At 34.7% G+C, this 16,448-nt stretch overlaps 1 protein-coding gene across 1 annotated transcript in view; it reads right to left on the bottom strand.

Moving 5' to 3' along the window:
• Nucleotides 1–1,252: 1,252 nt before the first annotated feature.
• LOC129812991 (sia-alpha-2,3-Gal-beta-1,4-GlcNAc-R:alpha 2,8-sialyltransferase-like) overlaps nt 1,253–16,448 on the bottom strand; it is a 32,954-nt gene continuing 17,758 nt past the window's right edge. Inside the window, exon 4 of the mRNA XM_055865080.1 lies at nt 1,253–16,418. Within this exon, the coding sequence (XP_055721055.1) occupies nt 16,136–16,418 (283 nt within the window). The 3' untranslated portion in view covers nt 1,253–16,135. The remainder of the gene's footprint in view (nt 16,419–16,448) is intronic.

Genomic DNA, 16,448 nt, shown 5'->3' with positions numbered 1-16,448 from the left:
CAACATTTGTAATGAAAATATGTCAATCATTATTTGAATATGTTGGTAACCTGTTGTATAAAAGCGACAATAGCCACGAAGCCGGTGTTTGGAAGATATATTGACACAGTTTGCCGGCCCTCGACTTCGTCAGTAGCCAAACAACCTCCGTACCAATATATCCTCCAAACACTGACTTCGAGGGCATTATCACTTAATTATACCTTGGCTTTATTGAATATTCGGGCATTGTGGAGCGTACATTATTTCACTATAACACAAGGTATATCAGCACTGTAGAATTCAATGGGTATAGTTCCTTCTTACATGTTCTTTGTTTGAGCGGGATTTGAAAGCAAAAGTCTAATTGAAAATGACTGAATTCAATTTTCATAACAGCAAGCTAGGACTGATGGTTTGGTTAGCTAAACGGGCAAGTCTGTTTGTTTGGTTACCAAGGCAACTACTGTAGCTATCCAGTAAACTTGCTAGCTACTTCAGTGGACGTTGAACACATTTCTACCCGCAAATGGGGGAGGTGGTTGGAAGTGCTGAGGAGTAATTTTCTCCACTCGTACAACCACCCAGGGCATTTGAACTGATTCCAGAGGCCGACCCTCAACAACGCCGCCGGAGAAGAGGCAGACGGAGCGGTCTTCTGGGCAGACGGAGCGGTCTTCTGGTCAGACTTCGGAGGCGCGCACACCACCCACCGATTTCCCGAGTATATTACTCGCTGATGTCCAGTCTAACAAGGTAGACGAAAATAGGGAAAGGGTTTCTTTCCAGAGAGATATTTTCTCTTTTTTTGTTTTTTTGTTTTTTTGTATTTTTAATGTATTATTATTATTATTATTATTTTTAAATAGGGTCAGTACATTTTGGTTGAAAATAACTGGCATAAAGTCAGGCAGTCAAATAACAATATGTTTTGTATTTTCTGTTATGTGAGCAATTCCTTCTCCTGCTGCTGAGGAGGGCCTGACTCACTCAGACAATCTGTTCCCTGCAGTCTAATACATGTTATATCCATCACTTACCAAATGGTATTGATTCTCTATCACTTTTCATCAGATCAAAATTAATGGGGCAAAATTTTGAGAATTGAGAACAAACTAACATCATAGTAGTGTGAAGATGGAATGGGAGAGAGGGATCACAATTCATAACTCAACATTAGACATATATTAAAAATGTCATAACTGTGTCATAGATATTTCAAAATCCTTAGTCTTAGACACATGTACATGTAAATAAGTGACCATACACTTGATTGATAAACCTGAAATTTATTTTACACAAAACTCTGCACTTTACACGAGTATTCCTGGCATACGAGACAAGAATCCAACGGTGTGGTTTTACATTCACAAGACTGGAGGTTTGGAGGATATCTTCTCCTGACGGACACATCATCAGACCAATCACATTCAGTATATGATCATCCAGTTGTTCCTGTAGGCTAGGTTATCATTTGGCTGTATCCTATAGCTTTAAAAGAGTCGTACACGTAAATCGTGTCTACACCCGTCACCAAGTGACTTAAAATAATGTTCAATCAAACATCCAAACACAAAGATACAAATACAAAAGTATGTTCACATTGTTTTTTTGGTCACAAAATGACAAAAGGAACTCTAATTTGATCAAATATTGATCACAAAGAGGGAAATGTGGTTTACAGGGAGGGTTGTGCTTGGTAAGACTCTGGAGAGACACTTCAATGACACCAAATAGATAACAACATATGAATCAATTAGACATGATAGAGCATTTCACGATTCATGACTTTGTCAGTCATCAAATCAAACTCTATTTTATTGGTCACATACACATATTTTAGCAGATAAGAAATACCTGTGGAATGCAGTAGGATTAAACACTCTAAATGATCTAGCAGGTGCTATCACTCTTGAGGAACAGGAGAAATACATTAACATGTACAGTATACCTACTACCAGTCATAAATATATATATTTCCATTACCAGTCACTTTATATGTATAAACCCACATCGACCACTCTGGTACCCCTGCACGTTGAATAAGGGACTGGCACTGACCTGTATAGACTTGCCTTCTCCTGTTCATTTAACTCTCGCCGTAGTTCTTGTGATGGTTTTTCATTCTTAATTTTCTATTATTATTTCTAAATTATCTATATTACTATTATTACTGCTTTCTATATTATCTATATTATTATTATCTATATTATTATTATTATTATTATCATCGTCACTGCATTGTTGGGAAAGAGCTCTCAAGGTAATAATTTCACTGTACTGATGTAACAGTATAACTTTACGTCGTCCCCTCGCCCCGACACGGGCGCGAACCAGGGACCCTCTGCACACATCAACAACGGTCACCCACGAAGCAGCGTTACCCATCGCTCCACAAAAGCCGCGGCCCTTGCAAAGCAAGGGGCAACCCTACTTAAAGTCTCAGAGCAAGTGACGTAACTGATTGAAATGCTACTAGCGCGTACCCGCTAACTAGCTAGCCATTTCACATCCGTTACACTCACCCCCCTTTCAACCTCCTCCTTTTCCGCAGCAACCAGTGATCCGGGTCACGGCACCAATGTTAACAGTATAACTTTAAACCGTCCCCTCGCCCCGACACGGGCGCGAACCAGGGACCCTCTGCACACATCAACAACAGTCACCCACGAAGCAGCGTTACCCATCGCTCCACAAAAGCCGCGGCCCTTGCAGAGCAAGGGGCAACCCTACTTAAAGTCTCAGAGCAAGTGACGTAACTGATTGAAATGCTACTAGCGCGTACCCGCTAACTAGCTAGCCATTTCACATCCGTTACACTGATTTACACCTGTTGTATCCTGTGCAGTTTATGTCCCACTTGTTGAATAATGGTAAAAAAATCACATGGGTTTGCGCATAAACCAGAAACATGTGTGAATGCGGTAGGATTAAACACTCAAATTGTATTTAATATGTTAAAACAACACAAACAACACTAATATGGGATTTCCATAGAGGCCTTTTTGCTATATGGCCTTATTCTATATACTGATCATTTCCTTTTAGGGAGGAAAATAAAGGAGTCATCACAGACAAGCAGAGAAGACGAGAGAATAGTGAATAGAGAGGAGAAGGATTCCATAACCCGTGAGGTTTGGGAAGCCTAAAAGCTCTTCCGTCAAGGAGACAGACGGAATATAAAATAATTGATTCCAAAAGCTAGTCAATGAAGCAGCCTTTAATGATTGTGTGTTGGACTGTGGACAGATGCCATGTGGTGAAAGTCAGAGGGGAGCTAGTGAATAAATAGACGAAGCGAGAGAGAGAGGGAGAGAGAGAGGGAGAGAGAAAGGACAGAGAGAGAAATGAGAGAGAGAGAGACAGAGAGACAGAGAGAGGGAGGGAGAGAGAGAAAGGAGAGCGAGAGGAGAGAGAGAGAGAGAGGGCCTTGCTTATGTTATTCTCTGTATTGGGTTAAATATAAACAGAAAACAGGAGCAGTACATCAACAAAGGGCCTGTCTAGTCTGTCTAGTCTGTCTAACCTGAGTAGTCTGTCTAGCCTGTCTAACCTGAGTAGTCTGTCTAGCCTGTCTAACCTGACTAGTCTGTCTAGTCTGTCTAACCTGACTAGTCTGTCTAGCCTGTCTAACCTGACTAGTCTGTCTAGTCTGTCTAACCTGACTAGTCTGTCTAGCCTGTCTAACCTGACTAGTCTGTCTAGTCTGTCTAACCTGACTAGTCTGTCTAGTCTGTCTAACCTGACTAGTCTGTCTAACCTGACTAGTATGTCTAGTCTGTCTAACCTGACTAGTATGTCTAGTCTGTCTAACCTGTCTAGTCTGTCTAACCTGACTAGTATGTCTAGTCTATCTAACCTGACTAGTCTGTCTAACTTGACTAGTCTGTCTAGTCTGTCTAATCTGTCTAGTCTGTCTAACCTGAGTAGTCTGTCTAACTTGACTAGTCTGTCTAACCTGACTAGTCTGTCTAACCTGACTAGTCTGTCTAGTCTGTCTAACCTGACTAGCCTGTCTAACCTGACTAGTCTGTCTAACCTGACTAGTCTGTCTAACCTGACTAGTCTGTCTAGTCTGTCTAACCTGAGTAGTCTGTCTAGTCTGTCTAACCTGAGTAGTCTGTCTAGTCTGTCTAACCTGAGTAGTCTGTCTAGACAGTCTAACCTGACTAGTCTGTCTAGCCTGTCTAACCTGACTAGTCTGTCTAGTCTGTCTAACCTGTCTAGTCTGTCTAACCTGACTAGTATGTCTAGTCTGTCTAACCTGACTAGTCTGTCTAGTCTGTCTAACCTGTCTAGTCTGTCTAACCTGACTAGTATGTCTAGTCTATCTAACCTGACTAGTCTGTCTAACTTGACTAGTCTGTCTAGTCTGTCTAGTCTGTCTAATCTGTCTAGTCTGTCTAACCTGAGTAGTCTGTCTAGCCTGTCTAATCTGTCTAGTCTGTCTAACCTGAGTAGTCTGTCTAGCCTGTCTAATCTGTCTAGTCTGTCTAACCTGACTAGTCTGTCTAACTTGACTAGTCTGTCTAACCTGACTAGTCTGTCTAACTTGACTAGTCTGTCTAACCTGACTAGTCTGTCTAGTCTGTCTAACCTGAGTAGTCTGTCTAGACAGTCTAACCTGACTAGTCTGTCTAGTCTGTCTAACCTGTCTAGTCTGTCCAGCCTGTCTAGTCTGTCTAACCTGTCTAGTCTGTCTAACCTGACTAGTCTGTCTAGTCTGTCTAACCTGAGTAGTCTGTCTAGTCTGTCTAACCTGTCTAGTCTGTCCAGCCTGTCTAATCTGTCTAGTCTGTCTAACCTGACTAGCCTGTCTTTCTAAGCTGAGTAGTCTTGGCCAATACCTTTACTGTACTGAAGTATTCTAATATATTTACTGTATTCTAGTAGTGTAATATATTTACTGTACTGTAGTATTCTAATATTTACAGTACTCTAGTAGTATAATATATTTACTGTACTGTAGTATTCTAATATTTTTACTGTACTGTAGTATTCTAATATCTTTACAGTATTCTAGTAGTGTAATATATTTACTGTACTGTAGTAGTCTAATATCTTTACTGTATTGTAGTATTCTAATATATTTACTGTACTATAGTATTCTAATATATTTACTGTACTGTAGTATTCTAATATCTTTACTGTACTGTAGTATTCTAATATATTTACTGTACTGTAGTGTTCTAATATCTTTACTGTACTGTAGTATTCTAATATCTTTACTGTACTGTAGTATTTTAATATATTTACAGTACTCTAGTAGTATAATATATTTACTGTACTGTAGTATTCTAATATTTTTACTGAACTGTAGTATTCTAATATCTTTACAGTATTCTAGTAGTGTAATATATTTACTGTACTGTAGTAGTCTAATATCTTTACTGTATTGTAGTATTCTAATATATTTACTGTACTGTAGTATTCTAATATATTTACTGTACTGTAGTATTCTAATATCTTTACTGTACTGTAGTATTCTAATATATTTACTGTACTGTAGTATTCTAATATATTTACTGTACTGTAGTGTTCTAATATCTTTACTGTACTGTAGTATTCTAATATCTTTACTGTACTCTAGTAGTGTAATATATTTACTGTACTGTAGTATTGTAATATCTTTACTGTACTCTAGTATTCTAATATATTTACTGTACTGTAGTAGTGTAATATCTTTACTGTACTGTAGTATTCTAATATATTTACTGTACTGTAGTATTCTAATATCTTTACTGTACTGTAGTATTCTAATATCTTTACTGTACTGTAGTAGTGTAATATATTTACTGTATTGTAGTAGTGTAATATCTTTACTGTACTGTAGTATTCTAATATCTTTACTGTACTGTAGTAGTGTAATATATTTACTGTACTGTAGTAGTCTAATATCTTTACTGTATTGTAGTATTCTAATATATTTACTGTACTATAGTATTCTAATATATTTACTGTACTGTAGTATTCTAATATCTTTACTGTACTGTAGTATTCTAATATATTTACTGTACTGTAGTGTTCTAATATCTTTACTGTACTGTAGTATTCTAATATCTTTACTGTACTGTAGTATTTTAATATATTTACAGTACTCTAGTAGTATAATATATTTACTGTACTGTAGTATTCTAATATTTTTACTGAACTGTAGTATTCTAATATCTTTACAGTATTCTAGTAGTGTAATATATTTACTGTACTGTAGTAGTCTAATATCTTTACTGTATTGTAGTATTCTAATATATTTACTGTACTGTAGTATTCTAATATATTTACTGTACTGTAGTATTCTAATATCTTTACTGTACTGTAGTATTCTAATATATTTACTGTACTGTAGTATTCTAATATATTTACTGTACTGTAGTGTTCTAATATCTTTACTGTACTGTAGTATTCTAATATCTTTACTGTACTCTAGTAGTGTAATATATTTACTGTACTGTAGTATTGTAATATCTTTACTGTACTCTAGTATTCTAATATATTTACTGTACTGTAGTAGTGTAATATCTTTACTGTACTGTAGTATTCTAATATATTTACTGTACTGTAGTATTCTAATATCTTTACTGTACTGTAGTATTCTAATATCTTTACTGTACTGTAGTAGTGTAATATATTTACTGTATTGTAGTAGTGTAATATCTTTACTGTACTGTAGTATTCTAATATCTTTACTGTACTGTAGTAGTGTAATATATTTACTGTATTGTAGTAGTGTAATATATTTACTGTACTGTAGTGTTCTAATATCTTTACTGTACTGTAGTATTCTAATATCTTTACTGTACTCTAGTAGTGTAATATATTTACTGTACTGTAGTATTCTAATATCTTTACTGTACTCTAGTAGTGTAATATATTTACTCTACTGTAGTATTGTAATATCTTTACTGTACTGTAGTATTCTAATATATTTACAGTACTCTAGTAGTATAATATATTTACTGTACTGTAGTATTCTAATATCTTTACTGTACTGTAGTAGTGTAATATATTTACTGTATTGTAGTAGTGTAATATATTTACTGTATTGTAGTAGTGTAATATCTTTACTGTACTGTAGTAGTGTAATATATTTACTGTACTCTAGTAGTGTAATATATTTACTGTACTGTAGTAGTGTAATATATTTACTGTATTGTAGTAGTGTAATATATTTACTGTACTGTAGTAGTGTAATATCTTTACTGTACTGTAGTATTCTAATATCTTTACTGTACTCTAGTATTCTAATATATTTACTGTACTGTAGTAGTGTAATATCTTTACTGTACTGTAGTATTCTATATTTACTGTACTGTAGTATTCTAATATCTTTACTGTACTGTAGTATTCTAATATCTTTACTGTACTCTAGTAGTGTAATATATTTACTGTACTGTAGTATTCTAATATCTTTACTGTACTCTAGTAGTGTAATATATTTACTCTACTGTAGTATTGTAATATCTTTAATGTACTGTAGTATTCTAATATATTTACTGTACTGTAGTAGTGTAATAAATTTACTGTATTGTAGTAGTGTAATATATTTACTGTACTGTAGTAGTGTAATATCTTTACTGTACTGTAGTATTCTAATATCTTTACTGTACTGTAGTAGTGTAATATATTTACTGTATTGTAGTAGTGTAATATATTTACTGTATTGTAGTAGTGTAATATATTTACTGTATTGTAGTAGTGTAATATATTTACTGTATTGTAGTAGTGTAATATCTTTACTGTACTGTAGTATTCTAATATATTTACTGTACTCTAGTAGTATAATATATTTACTGTACTGTAGTATTCTAATATATTTACTGTACTGTAGTAGTGTAATATCTTTACTGTACTGTAGTATTCTAATATATTTACTGTACTCTAGTAGTATAATATATTTACTGTACTGTAGTATTCTAATATATTTACTGTATTGTAGTAGTGTAATATATTTACTGTACTGTAGTAGTGTAATATCTTTACTGTACTGTAGTATTCTAATATATTTACTGTACTGTAGTATTCTAATATCTTTACTGTACTGTAGTATTCTAATATCTTTACTGTACTGTAGTAGTGTAATATATTTACTGTATTGTAGTAGTGTAATATCTTTACTGTACTGTAGTATTCTAATATCTTTACTGTACTGTAGTAGTGTAATATATTTACTGTACTGTAGTAGTCTAATATCTTTACTGTATTGTAGTATTCTAATATATTTACTGTACTATAGTATTCTAATATATTTACTGTACTGTAGTATTCTAATATCTTTACTGTACTGTAGTATTCTAATATATTTACTGTACTGTAGTGTTCTAATATCTTTACTGTACTGTAGTATTCTAATATCTTTACTGTACTGTAGTATTTTAATATATTTACAGTACTCTAGTAGTATAATATATTTACTGTACTGTAGTATTCTAATATTTTTACTGAACTGTAGTATTCTAATATCTTTACAGTATTCTAGTAGTGTAATATATTTACTGTACTGTAGTAGTCTAATATCTTTACTGTATTGTAGTATTCTAATATATTTACTGTACTGTAGTATTCTAATATATTTACTGTACTGTAGTATTCTAATATCTTTACTGTACTGTAGTATTCTAATATATTTACTGTACTGTAGTATTCTAATATATTTACTGTACTGTAGTGTTCTAATATCTTTACTGTACTGTAGTATTCTAATATCTTTACTGTACTCTAGTAGTGTAATATATTTACTGTACTGTAGTATTGTAATATCTTTACTGTACTCTAGTATTCTAATATATTTACTGTACTGTAGTAGTGTAATATCTTTACTGTACTGTAGTATTCTAATATATTTACTGTACTGTAGTATTCTAATATCTTTACTGTACTGTAGTATTCTAATATCTTTACTGTACTGTAGTAGTGTAATATATTTACTGTATTGTAGTAGTGTAATATCTTTACTGTACTGTAGTATTCTAATATCTTTACTGTACTGTAGTAGTGTAATATATTTACTGTATTGTAGTAGTGTAATATATTTACTGTACTGTAGTGTTCTAATATCTTTACTGTACTGTAGTATTCTAATATCTTTACTGTACTCTAGTAGTGTAATATATTTACTGTACTGTAGTATTCTAATATCTTTACTGTACTCTAGTAGTGTAATATATTTACTCTACTGTAGTATTGTAATATCTTTACTGTACTGTAGTATTCTAATATATTTACAGTACTCTAGTAGTATAATATATTTACTGTACTGTAGTATTCTAATATCTTTACTGTACTGTAGTAGTGTAATATATTTACTGTATTGTAGTAGTGTAATATATTTACTGTATTGTAGTAGTGTAATATCTTTACTGTACTGTAGTAGTGTAATATATTTACTGTACTCTAGTAGTGTAATATATTTACTGTACTGTAGTAGTGTAATATATTTACTGTATTGTAGTAGTGTAATATATTTACTGTACTGTAGTAGTGTAATATCTTTACTGTACTGTAGTATTCTAATATCTTTACTGTACTCTAGTATTCTAATATATTTACTGTACTGTAGTAGTGTAATATCTTTACTGTACTGTAGTATTCTATATTTACTGTACTGTAGTATTCTAATATCTTTACTGTACTGTAGTATTCTAATATCTTTACTGTACTCTAGTAGTGTAATATATTTACTGTACTGTAGTATTCTAATATCTTTACTGTACTCTAGTAGTGTAATATATTTACTCTACTGTAGTATTGTAATATCTTTAATGTACTGTAGTATTCTAATATATTTACTGTACTGTAGTAGTGTAATAAATTTACTGTATTGTAGTAGTGTAATATATTTACTGTACTGTAGTAGTGTAATATCTTTACTGTACTGTAGTATTCTAATATCTTTACTGTACTGTAGTAGTGTAATATATTTACTGTATTGTAGTAGTGTAATATATTTACTGTATTGTAGTAGTGTAATATATTTACTGTATTGTAGTAGTGTAATATATTTACTGTATTGTAGTAGTGTAATATCTTTACTGTACTGTAGTATTCTAATATATTTACTGTACTCTAGTAGTATAATATATTTACTGTACTGTAGTATTCTAATATATTTACTGTACTGTAGTAGTGTAATATCTTTACTGTACTGTAGTATTCTAATATATTTACTGTACTCTAGTAGTATAATATATTTACTGTACTGTAGTATTCTAATATATTTACTGTATTGTAGTAGTGTAATATATTTACTGTACTGTAGTAGTGTAATATATTTACTGTACTGTAGTAGTGTAATATCTTTACTATATTGTAGTAGTGTAATATATTTACTGTATTGTAGTAGTGTAATATATTTACAGTACTCTAGTAGTGTAATATATTTACAGTACTCTAGTAGTGTAATATATTTACAGTACTCTAGTAGTACAGTTCTATGGTTGTATGGTTATTACTCTAGTAGTGTAATATATTTACTGTATTGTAGTAGTGTAATATATTTACTGTACTGTAGTAGTGTAATATATTTACTGTATTGTAGTAGTGTAATATATTTACTGTATTGTAGTAGTGTAATATATTTACTGTACTCTAGTAGTACAGTTCTAAGGTTGCATGGTTATTATACTGTATTGTAGTAGTGTAATATCTTTACTGTACTGTAGTAGTATAATATATTTACTGTATTGTAGTAGTGTAATATATTTACTGTACTGTAGTAGTGTAATATCTTTACTGTACTCTAGTAGTATAACATATTTACTGTATTGTAGTAGTGTAATATATTTACAGTACTCTAGTAGTGTAATATATATTCAGTACTCTAGTAGTGCAGTTCTAAGGTTGTATGGTTATTATACTGTATTGTAGTAGTATAATATATTTACTGTATTGTAGTAGTGTAATATATTTACTGTATTGTAGTAGTGTAATAGATTTACAGTACTGTAGTAGTGTAATATATTTACAGTACTCTAGTAGTACAGTTCTAAGGTTGTATGGTTATTATACTGTATTGTAGTAGTGTAATATATTTACTGTATTGTAGTAGTGTAATATATTTACAGTACTCTAGTAGTACAGTTCCAAGGTTGTATGGTTATTATTCTGTATTGTAGTAGTGTAATATATTTACAGTACTCTAGTAGTACAGTTCTAAGGTTGCATGGTTATTATACTGTATTGTAGTAGTGTAATATCTTTACTGTACTGTAGTAGTATAATATATTTACTGTATTGTAGTAGTGTAATATATTTACTGTACTGTAGTAGTGTAATATCTTTACTGTACTCTAGTAGTATAATATATTTACTGTATTGTAGTAGTGTAATATATTTACTGTATTGTAGTAGTGTAATATATTTACAGTACTCTAGTAGTGTAATATATTTACAGTACTCTAGTAGTGCAGTTCTAAGGTTGTATGGTTATTATACTGTATTGTAGTAGTATAATATATTTACTGTATTGTAGTAGTGTAATATATTTACAGTACTGTAGTAGTGTAATATATTTACAGTACTGTAGTAGTGTAATATATTTACAGTACTCTAGTAGTACAGTTCTAAGGTTGTATGGTTATTATACTGTATTGTAGTAGTGTAATATATTTACTGTATTGTAGTAGTGTAATATATTTACAGTACTCTAGTGGTACCGTTCCAAGGTTGTATGGTTATTATTCTGTATTGTAGTAGTGTAATATATTTACAGTACTCTAGTAGTACAGTTCTAAGGTTGTATGGTTATTACAGTAATCCCTCGTTTATCGCGGGGGTTACGTTCCGAAAATGACCCGCGATAAGTGAAATCCGCGAAATAGAAATCTTTTTTTTTTTTTTACAATTAGCAACTATTACATGTATACAAATACAGTGACTCACGTGTAGGCCGTTTCACTGCTCTTCAGACTGGGCCGCTGCATCCTGACTGCGCTCTGCAGTGTTCTCTTCTTCTGAAGCCCGCGGTGCAGGTGTGTTTGTTCGGGAGAAGAACATAGTGATAGGCAGCTGTTGTCGCTCTTTTTTCTTCTTTGCAAAAAGATCCTTGTACACCGACATGCCACCATGTTTTTTGAGTTTTTAGCGAATCAGAATGCAGAGCACAATGCACAAAAAAAAAAAAAAATGCATTATGAAAATCCGCGAAATAGCGAATCCGCGATAAGTGAACCGCGAAGTGGCGAGGGATCACTGTATACTGTATTGTAGTAGTGTAATATATTTACTGTACTGTAGTAGTGTAATATATTTACTGTACTCTAGTAGTGCAGTTCTAAGGTTATTATTCACTCATTTCAGAATAAAAATGTTCTTGGTTCAAATAAAAACAGAAAATTATTCTTATTTGAATTGATTTTGAATTTGATCGACTAATTCCAAGGCTGTGAGAATGTATCAATCTTTAAGCAAGACACAGACTCAGTGATACGTCATCGATGAAAACGGTAACAATGTAATAAAAACAAATATTCATCAAGGAAATGAGATACAAAAACAAACATCCCAATATCCTCTCCCCCCCCCAAAAAAATAAATATATATATATATTTTAGCAAATTCTTTACGTCATCATTCATTTCTATGTCATTAACATTATTTCAGGTTGATATGTTGATATAAAGACATATAATAGAACTTGACTAGTCTGTCTAGTCTGTCTAGCCTGTCTAACCTGACTATGTCATTAACATTATTTCAGGTTGACATGTTGATATAAAGAAATATAATAGAAATGTATATCAATAAAAGCTAGTTTACTGTATTATTGTATCAATTTGTAAGTCGCTCTGGATAAGAGCGTCTGCTAAATGACTTAAATGTAAATGTAGTAGTATTCTAATATCTTTACTGTGTTGTAGTATTCTAGTAGTATTCTAATATCTTTACTGTACTGTAGTATTCTAATATCTTTACTGTACTCTAGTAGTGTAATATCTTTACTGTACTCTAGTAGTGTAATATCTTTACTGTACTCTAGTAGTGTAATATCTTTACTGTACTGAAATGTATATCAATATAAAAGCTAGTTTAATGCATTGTAGTATTCTAATATATTTACTGTACTGTAGTATTCTAATAACTTTACTGTACTCTAGTAGTGTAATATCTTTACTGTACTGAAATGTATATCAATAAAAGTACAATATCTAATTATTCATGTAGGTAAGCCATCCACAGACAAGGAACATGTAACTTTCAACAAGGACAAACGAATGCCACGTAAACTCTGTAAGACCAAGAGAAAAATAGCACTATGAAATCAGTCTAGATTACAAAAATAGTTGTGTTTTCTTAACGACATTTGTATAATAATAACTCTGAATGTTCTCTTAGAACCAGTAGTGGTAATACTGTCTCATCCCACACCATCGCACACCATCACACACCATCGCACACCATCCCACACCATCGCACACCATCCTACACCATCGCACACCATCCCACACCATCGCACACCATCCCACACCATCGCACACCATCCCACACCATCCCACACCATCGCACACCATCCCACACCATCGCACACCATCCCACACCATCCCACACCATCGCACACCATCGCACACCATCCCAGCCTGGTTATCGCAACACCATAGTATGACTTTCAGGCTGGTTTAACCAAGCTACCACCACCCCTCACTCAATCTCAAAACAGAATACCCCCCATCCACCATGGGGTAGTAAATATACACTGTGTGTACAAAAACACCTGCTCCTTTCCATGACATAGACTGTCCAGGTGAAAGCTATGATCCAATATTAATGTCACTTGTTAAATCCACTTCAATCAGTGTAGACGAAGGGGAGGAGACAGGTTAAATAAGGATTTTTAAGTCATGAAACATGGATGGTTTATGTCCGCCTTAAGACAAAAGATTTTAGTGCCTTTGAACAGGGTATGGTGGTAGGTGCACCGGTTTGTGTCAAGAACTGCAACGCTGCTGGATTTTTCACACTCAACAGTTTCCCGATGTGTATCAAGAATGGTCCACCACTCAAAAGACATCCTGCCAACTTGACACAAATGTGGGAAGCATTGGAGTCAACATGAGCCAGCATCCCAGTGTAATGCTTTCGCCCCCCTTGTAGAGACCATACCCCGACGAATTTAGTCTGCTCTGAGGGCAAAAAGGGGGTGCAACTCAATATTAGGAAGGTGTTCCCATTGTTTTGTACACTCAGTGAATAGTAAATACATATTGCTGGGCTCTCAATAGGTGGACCAGTCAAATTCTACGGTAATATGTAGTGCTCCAACCACAGGGGTTATTTGATGGGGCTACTTTTGGTTGCCGTGAGCCAATAAATAGCAGATCTAGCTATCATCCCGGTCTCGTATTGAAGTCCATTATGACCTACAGTAGGACGGTGCCATGTCGACAGTCACACTTCAGGAATGCCATTCTAGTGGCAATGTTTGTCTATGGAGATTGCGTGGCAGTGTGCTCAAATTTTATACACCTGTCAGCAACGGGTGTGGCTGAAATATCCGAATCCACTCATTTGAAGGGGTGTCCACGTATAGTGTATCAGCCCATTATTGTATTGAAGTCTATTTATTCTCAGTCATAGCACCATATACAGTAGGACTTTGCATGTATGTCCTCTTTCCAAGTGCCAACAGAAGTTACTGTAATATACACAGAGTAATACATCTGAGCAGTTACAGTACATAAACATGTAGTAATGTGAGAGACTAGCTCCACCTAGACCCCAGCAACTCTCTCAAAGTTACCGTAGAGATCTTGAACTTACTGTATTTTTTATTTTTCATTTGACCTTTATTTAACCAGGCAAGTAAGTTAGTTAAGAACAAATTCTTATTTACAATAACAGCCTAGGAACAGTGGGTTAACTGTCTTGTTCAGGGGCAGAACGACATATTTTTTTGACCTTGTCAGCTCGGGGGATTCGCTCTAGCAACCTTTTGGTTGCTAACCATTTCTCGTGCCTGTTAAATGATAGTTCCATTATCGGTAGTGATACTTTGTTAAACATTATTTTAATTCTTAAAAAGCAAAAAACCCCACAGCAACTTAAATCTCCCGAGAAAAAAACCTGATGTAAAATACTCACCAAAACCACTTGGTTAGAATATAACCAGCTGCAACTGTACATACATTATATAACCACAATACAGGGAAATCTGTAATCTCTATTTCTGTCATTTCTATTGTGCCATAGATAAACCAGAGCTCTGATATATAATGATGAGCTCAGGTTATAGAAAAAAAGGCTGATATTACTGTGTCTTAGCCGCTGTAGCATAGCCGCTGTAGCATAGCCGCTGTAGCACAGCCGCTGTAGCATAGCCGCTGTAGCATAGCCGCTGTAGCTTAGCCGCTGTAGCATAGCCGCTGTAGCATAGCCGCTGTAGTATAGCCGCTGTAGTATAGCAACTGTAGTATAGCCGCTGTAGCATAGCCGCTGTAGCATAGCAGCTGTAGCATAGCCGCTGTAGCATAGCCGCTGTAGCATAGCCGCTGTAGCATAGCCGCTGTAGCATAGCCGCTGTAGCATAGCCGCTGTAGCTTAGCCGCTGTAGCATAGCCGCTGTAGCATAGCCGCTGTAGCATAGCCGCTGTAGCATAGCCGCTGTAGCATAGTCGCTGTACTATAGCAGCTGTAGCATAGCCGCTGTAGCATAGCAGCTGTAGCATAGCAGCTGTAGCATAGCCGCTGTACTATAGCCGCTGTAGTTTAGCCGCTGTAGCATAGCCGCTGTAGCATAGCCGCTGTACTATAGCCGCTGTAGTTTAGCCGCTGTAGTTTAGCCGCTGTAGCATAGCCGCTGTAGCATAGCCGCTGTAGCTTAGCCGCTGTAGCATAGCCGCTTTATATATATATACGTCTTTATATAGTTGTGATCTGGTTCTGGTTATCTAACCAGATAACAACCAAAATATAACGTCTTTCTCCTTATTGCTTGATGTCGTCATTAAAAAGACCTTCATACCTGGCTGTAGAGTAACAGCGACCAATTGGTTGTAATCTGGTTATTTAACACCTTCTTAAATCAGAAAACCAGTTTACAACCAGAAAATGACTTAATGTGCCAGATTTAGCCTTTTAGTCTGATCTAGTCCATGTACAGTCCGGTTCAGTCAAGTCCAGTCCAGATCGCTCCGGTCCAGTCTGGTTCGGTCCAGTCGAGTCAGGTCTAGGCACAATGTGAGAGAGTTAGTTTGATAAGTCCCTCTGTGTGCATTTTATAGAGTAGTTTGAACTCTGCTGGCAGCTGGTGGGACTCCTGCCACTTGGTGGTGAACTTGGTACCCTTCTTGTCGTAATAGTGATAGGGCAGCTCCTTGCCCGTGTTGGGGTCCCAGCCAAAGGGCCAGAAGCCGTACAGGTGGATCTCCTCACACATGGACGAGGCCAGAGTGTACATGAGGATCCCCGTGCTCAGACGCTTCGGTGACAGCTGCTTGGTCTTCCAGTATCTGCAGCACAGACCAACAGAACAGACAGGG

This window comes from Salvelinus fontinalis, chromosome 2 (genome assembly GCF_029448725.1).
Source record: "Salvelinus fontinalis isolate EN_2023a chromosome 2, ASM2944872v1, whole genome shotgun sequence".
NCBI lineage: Eukaryota > Metazoa > Chordata > Actinopteri > Salmoniformes > Salmonidae > Salvelinus > Salvelinus fontinalis.
This window is presented reverse-complemented; position numbering and strand designations above follow the sequence as displayed.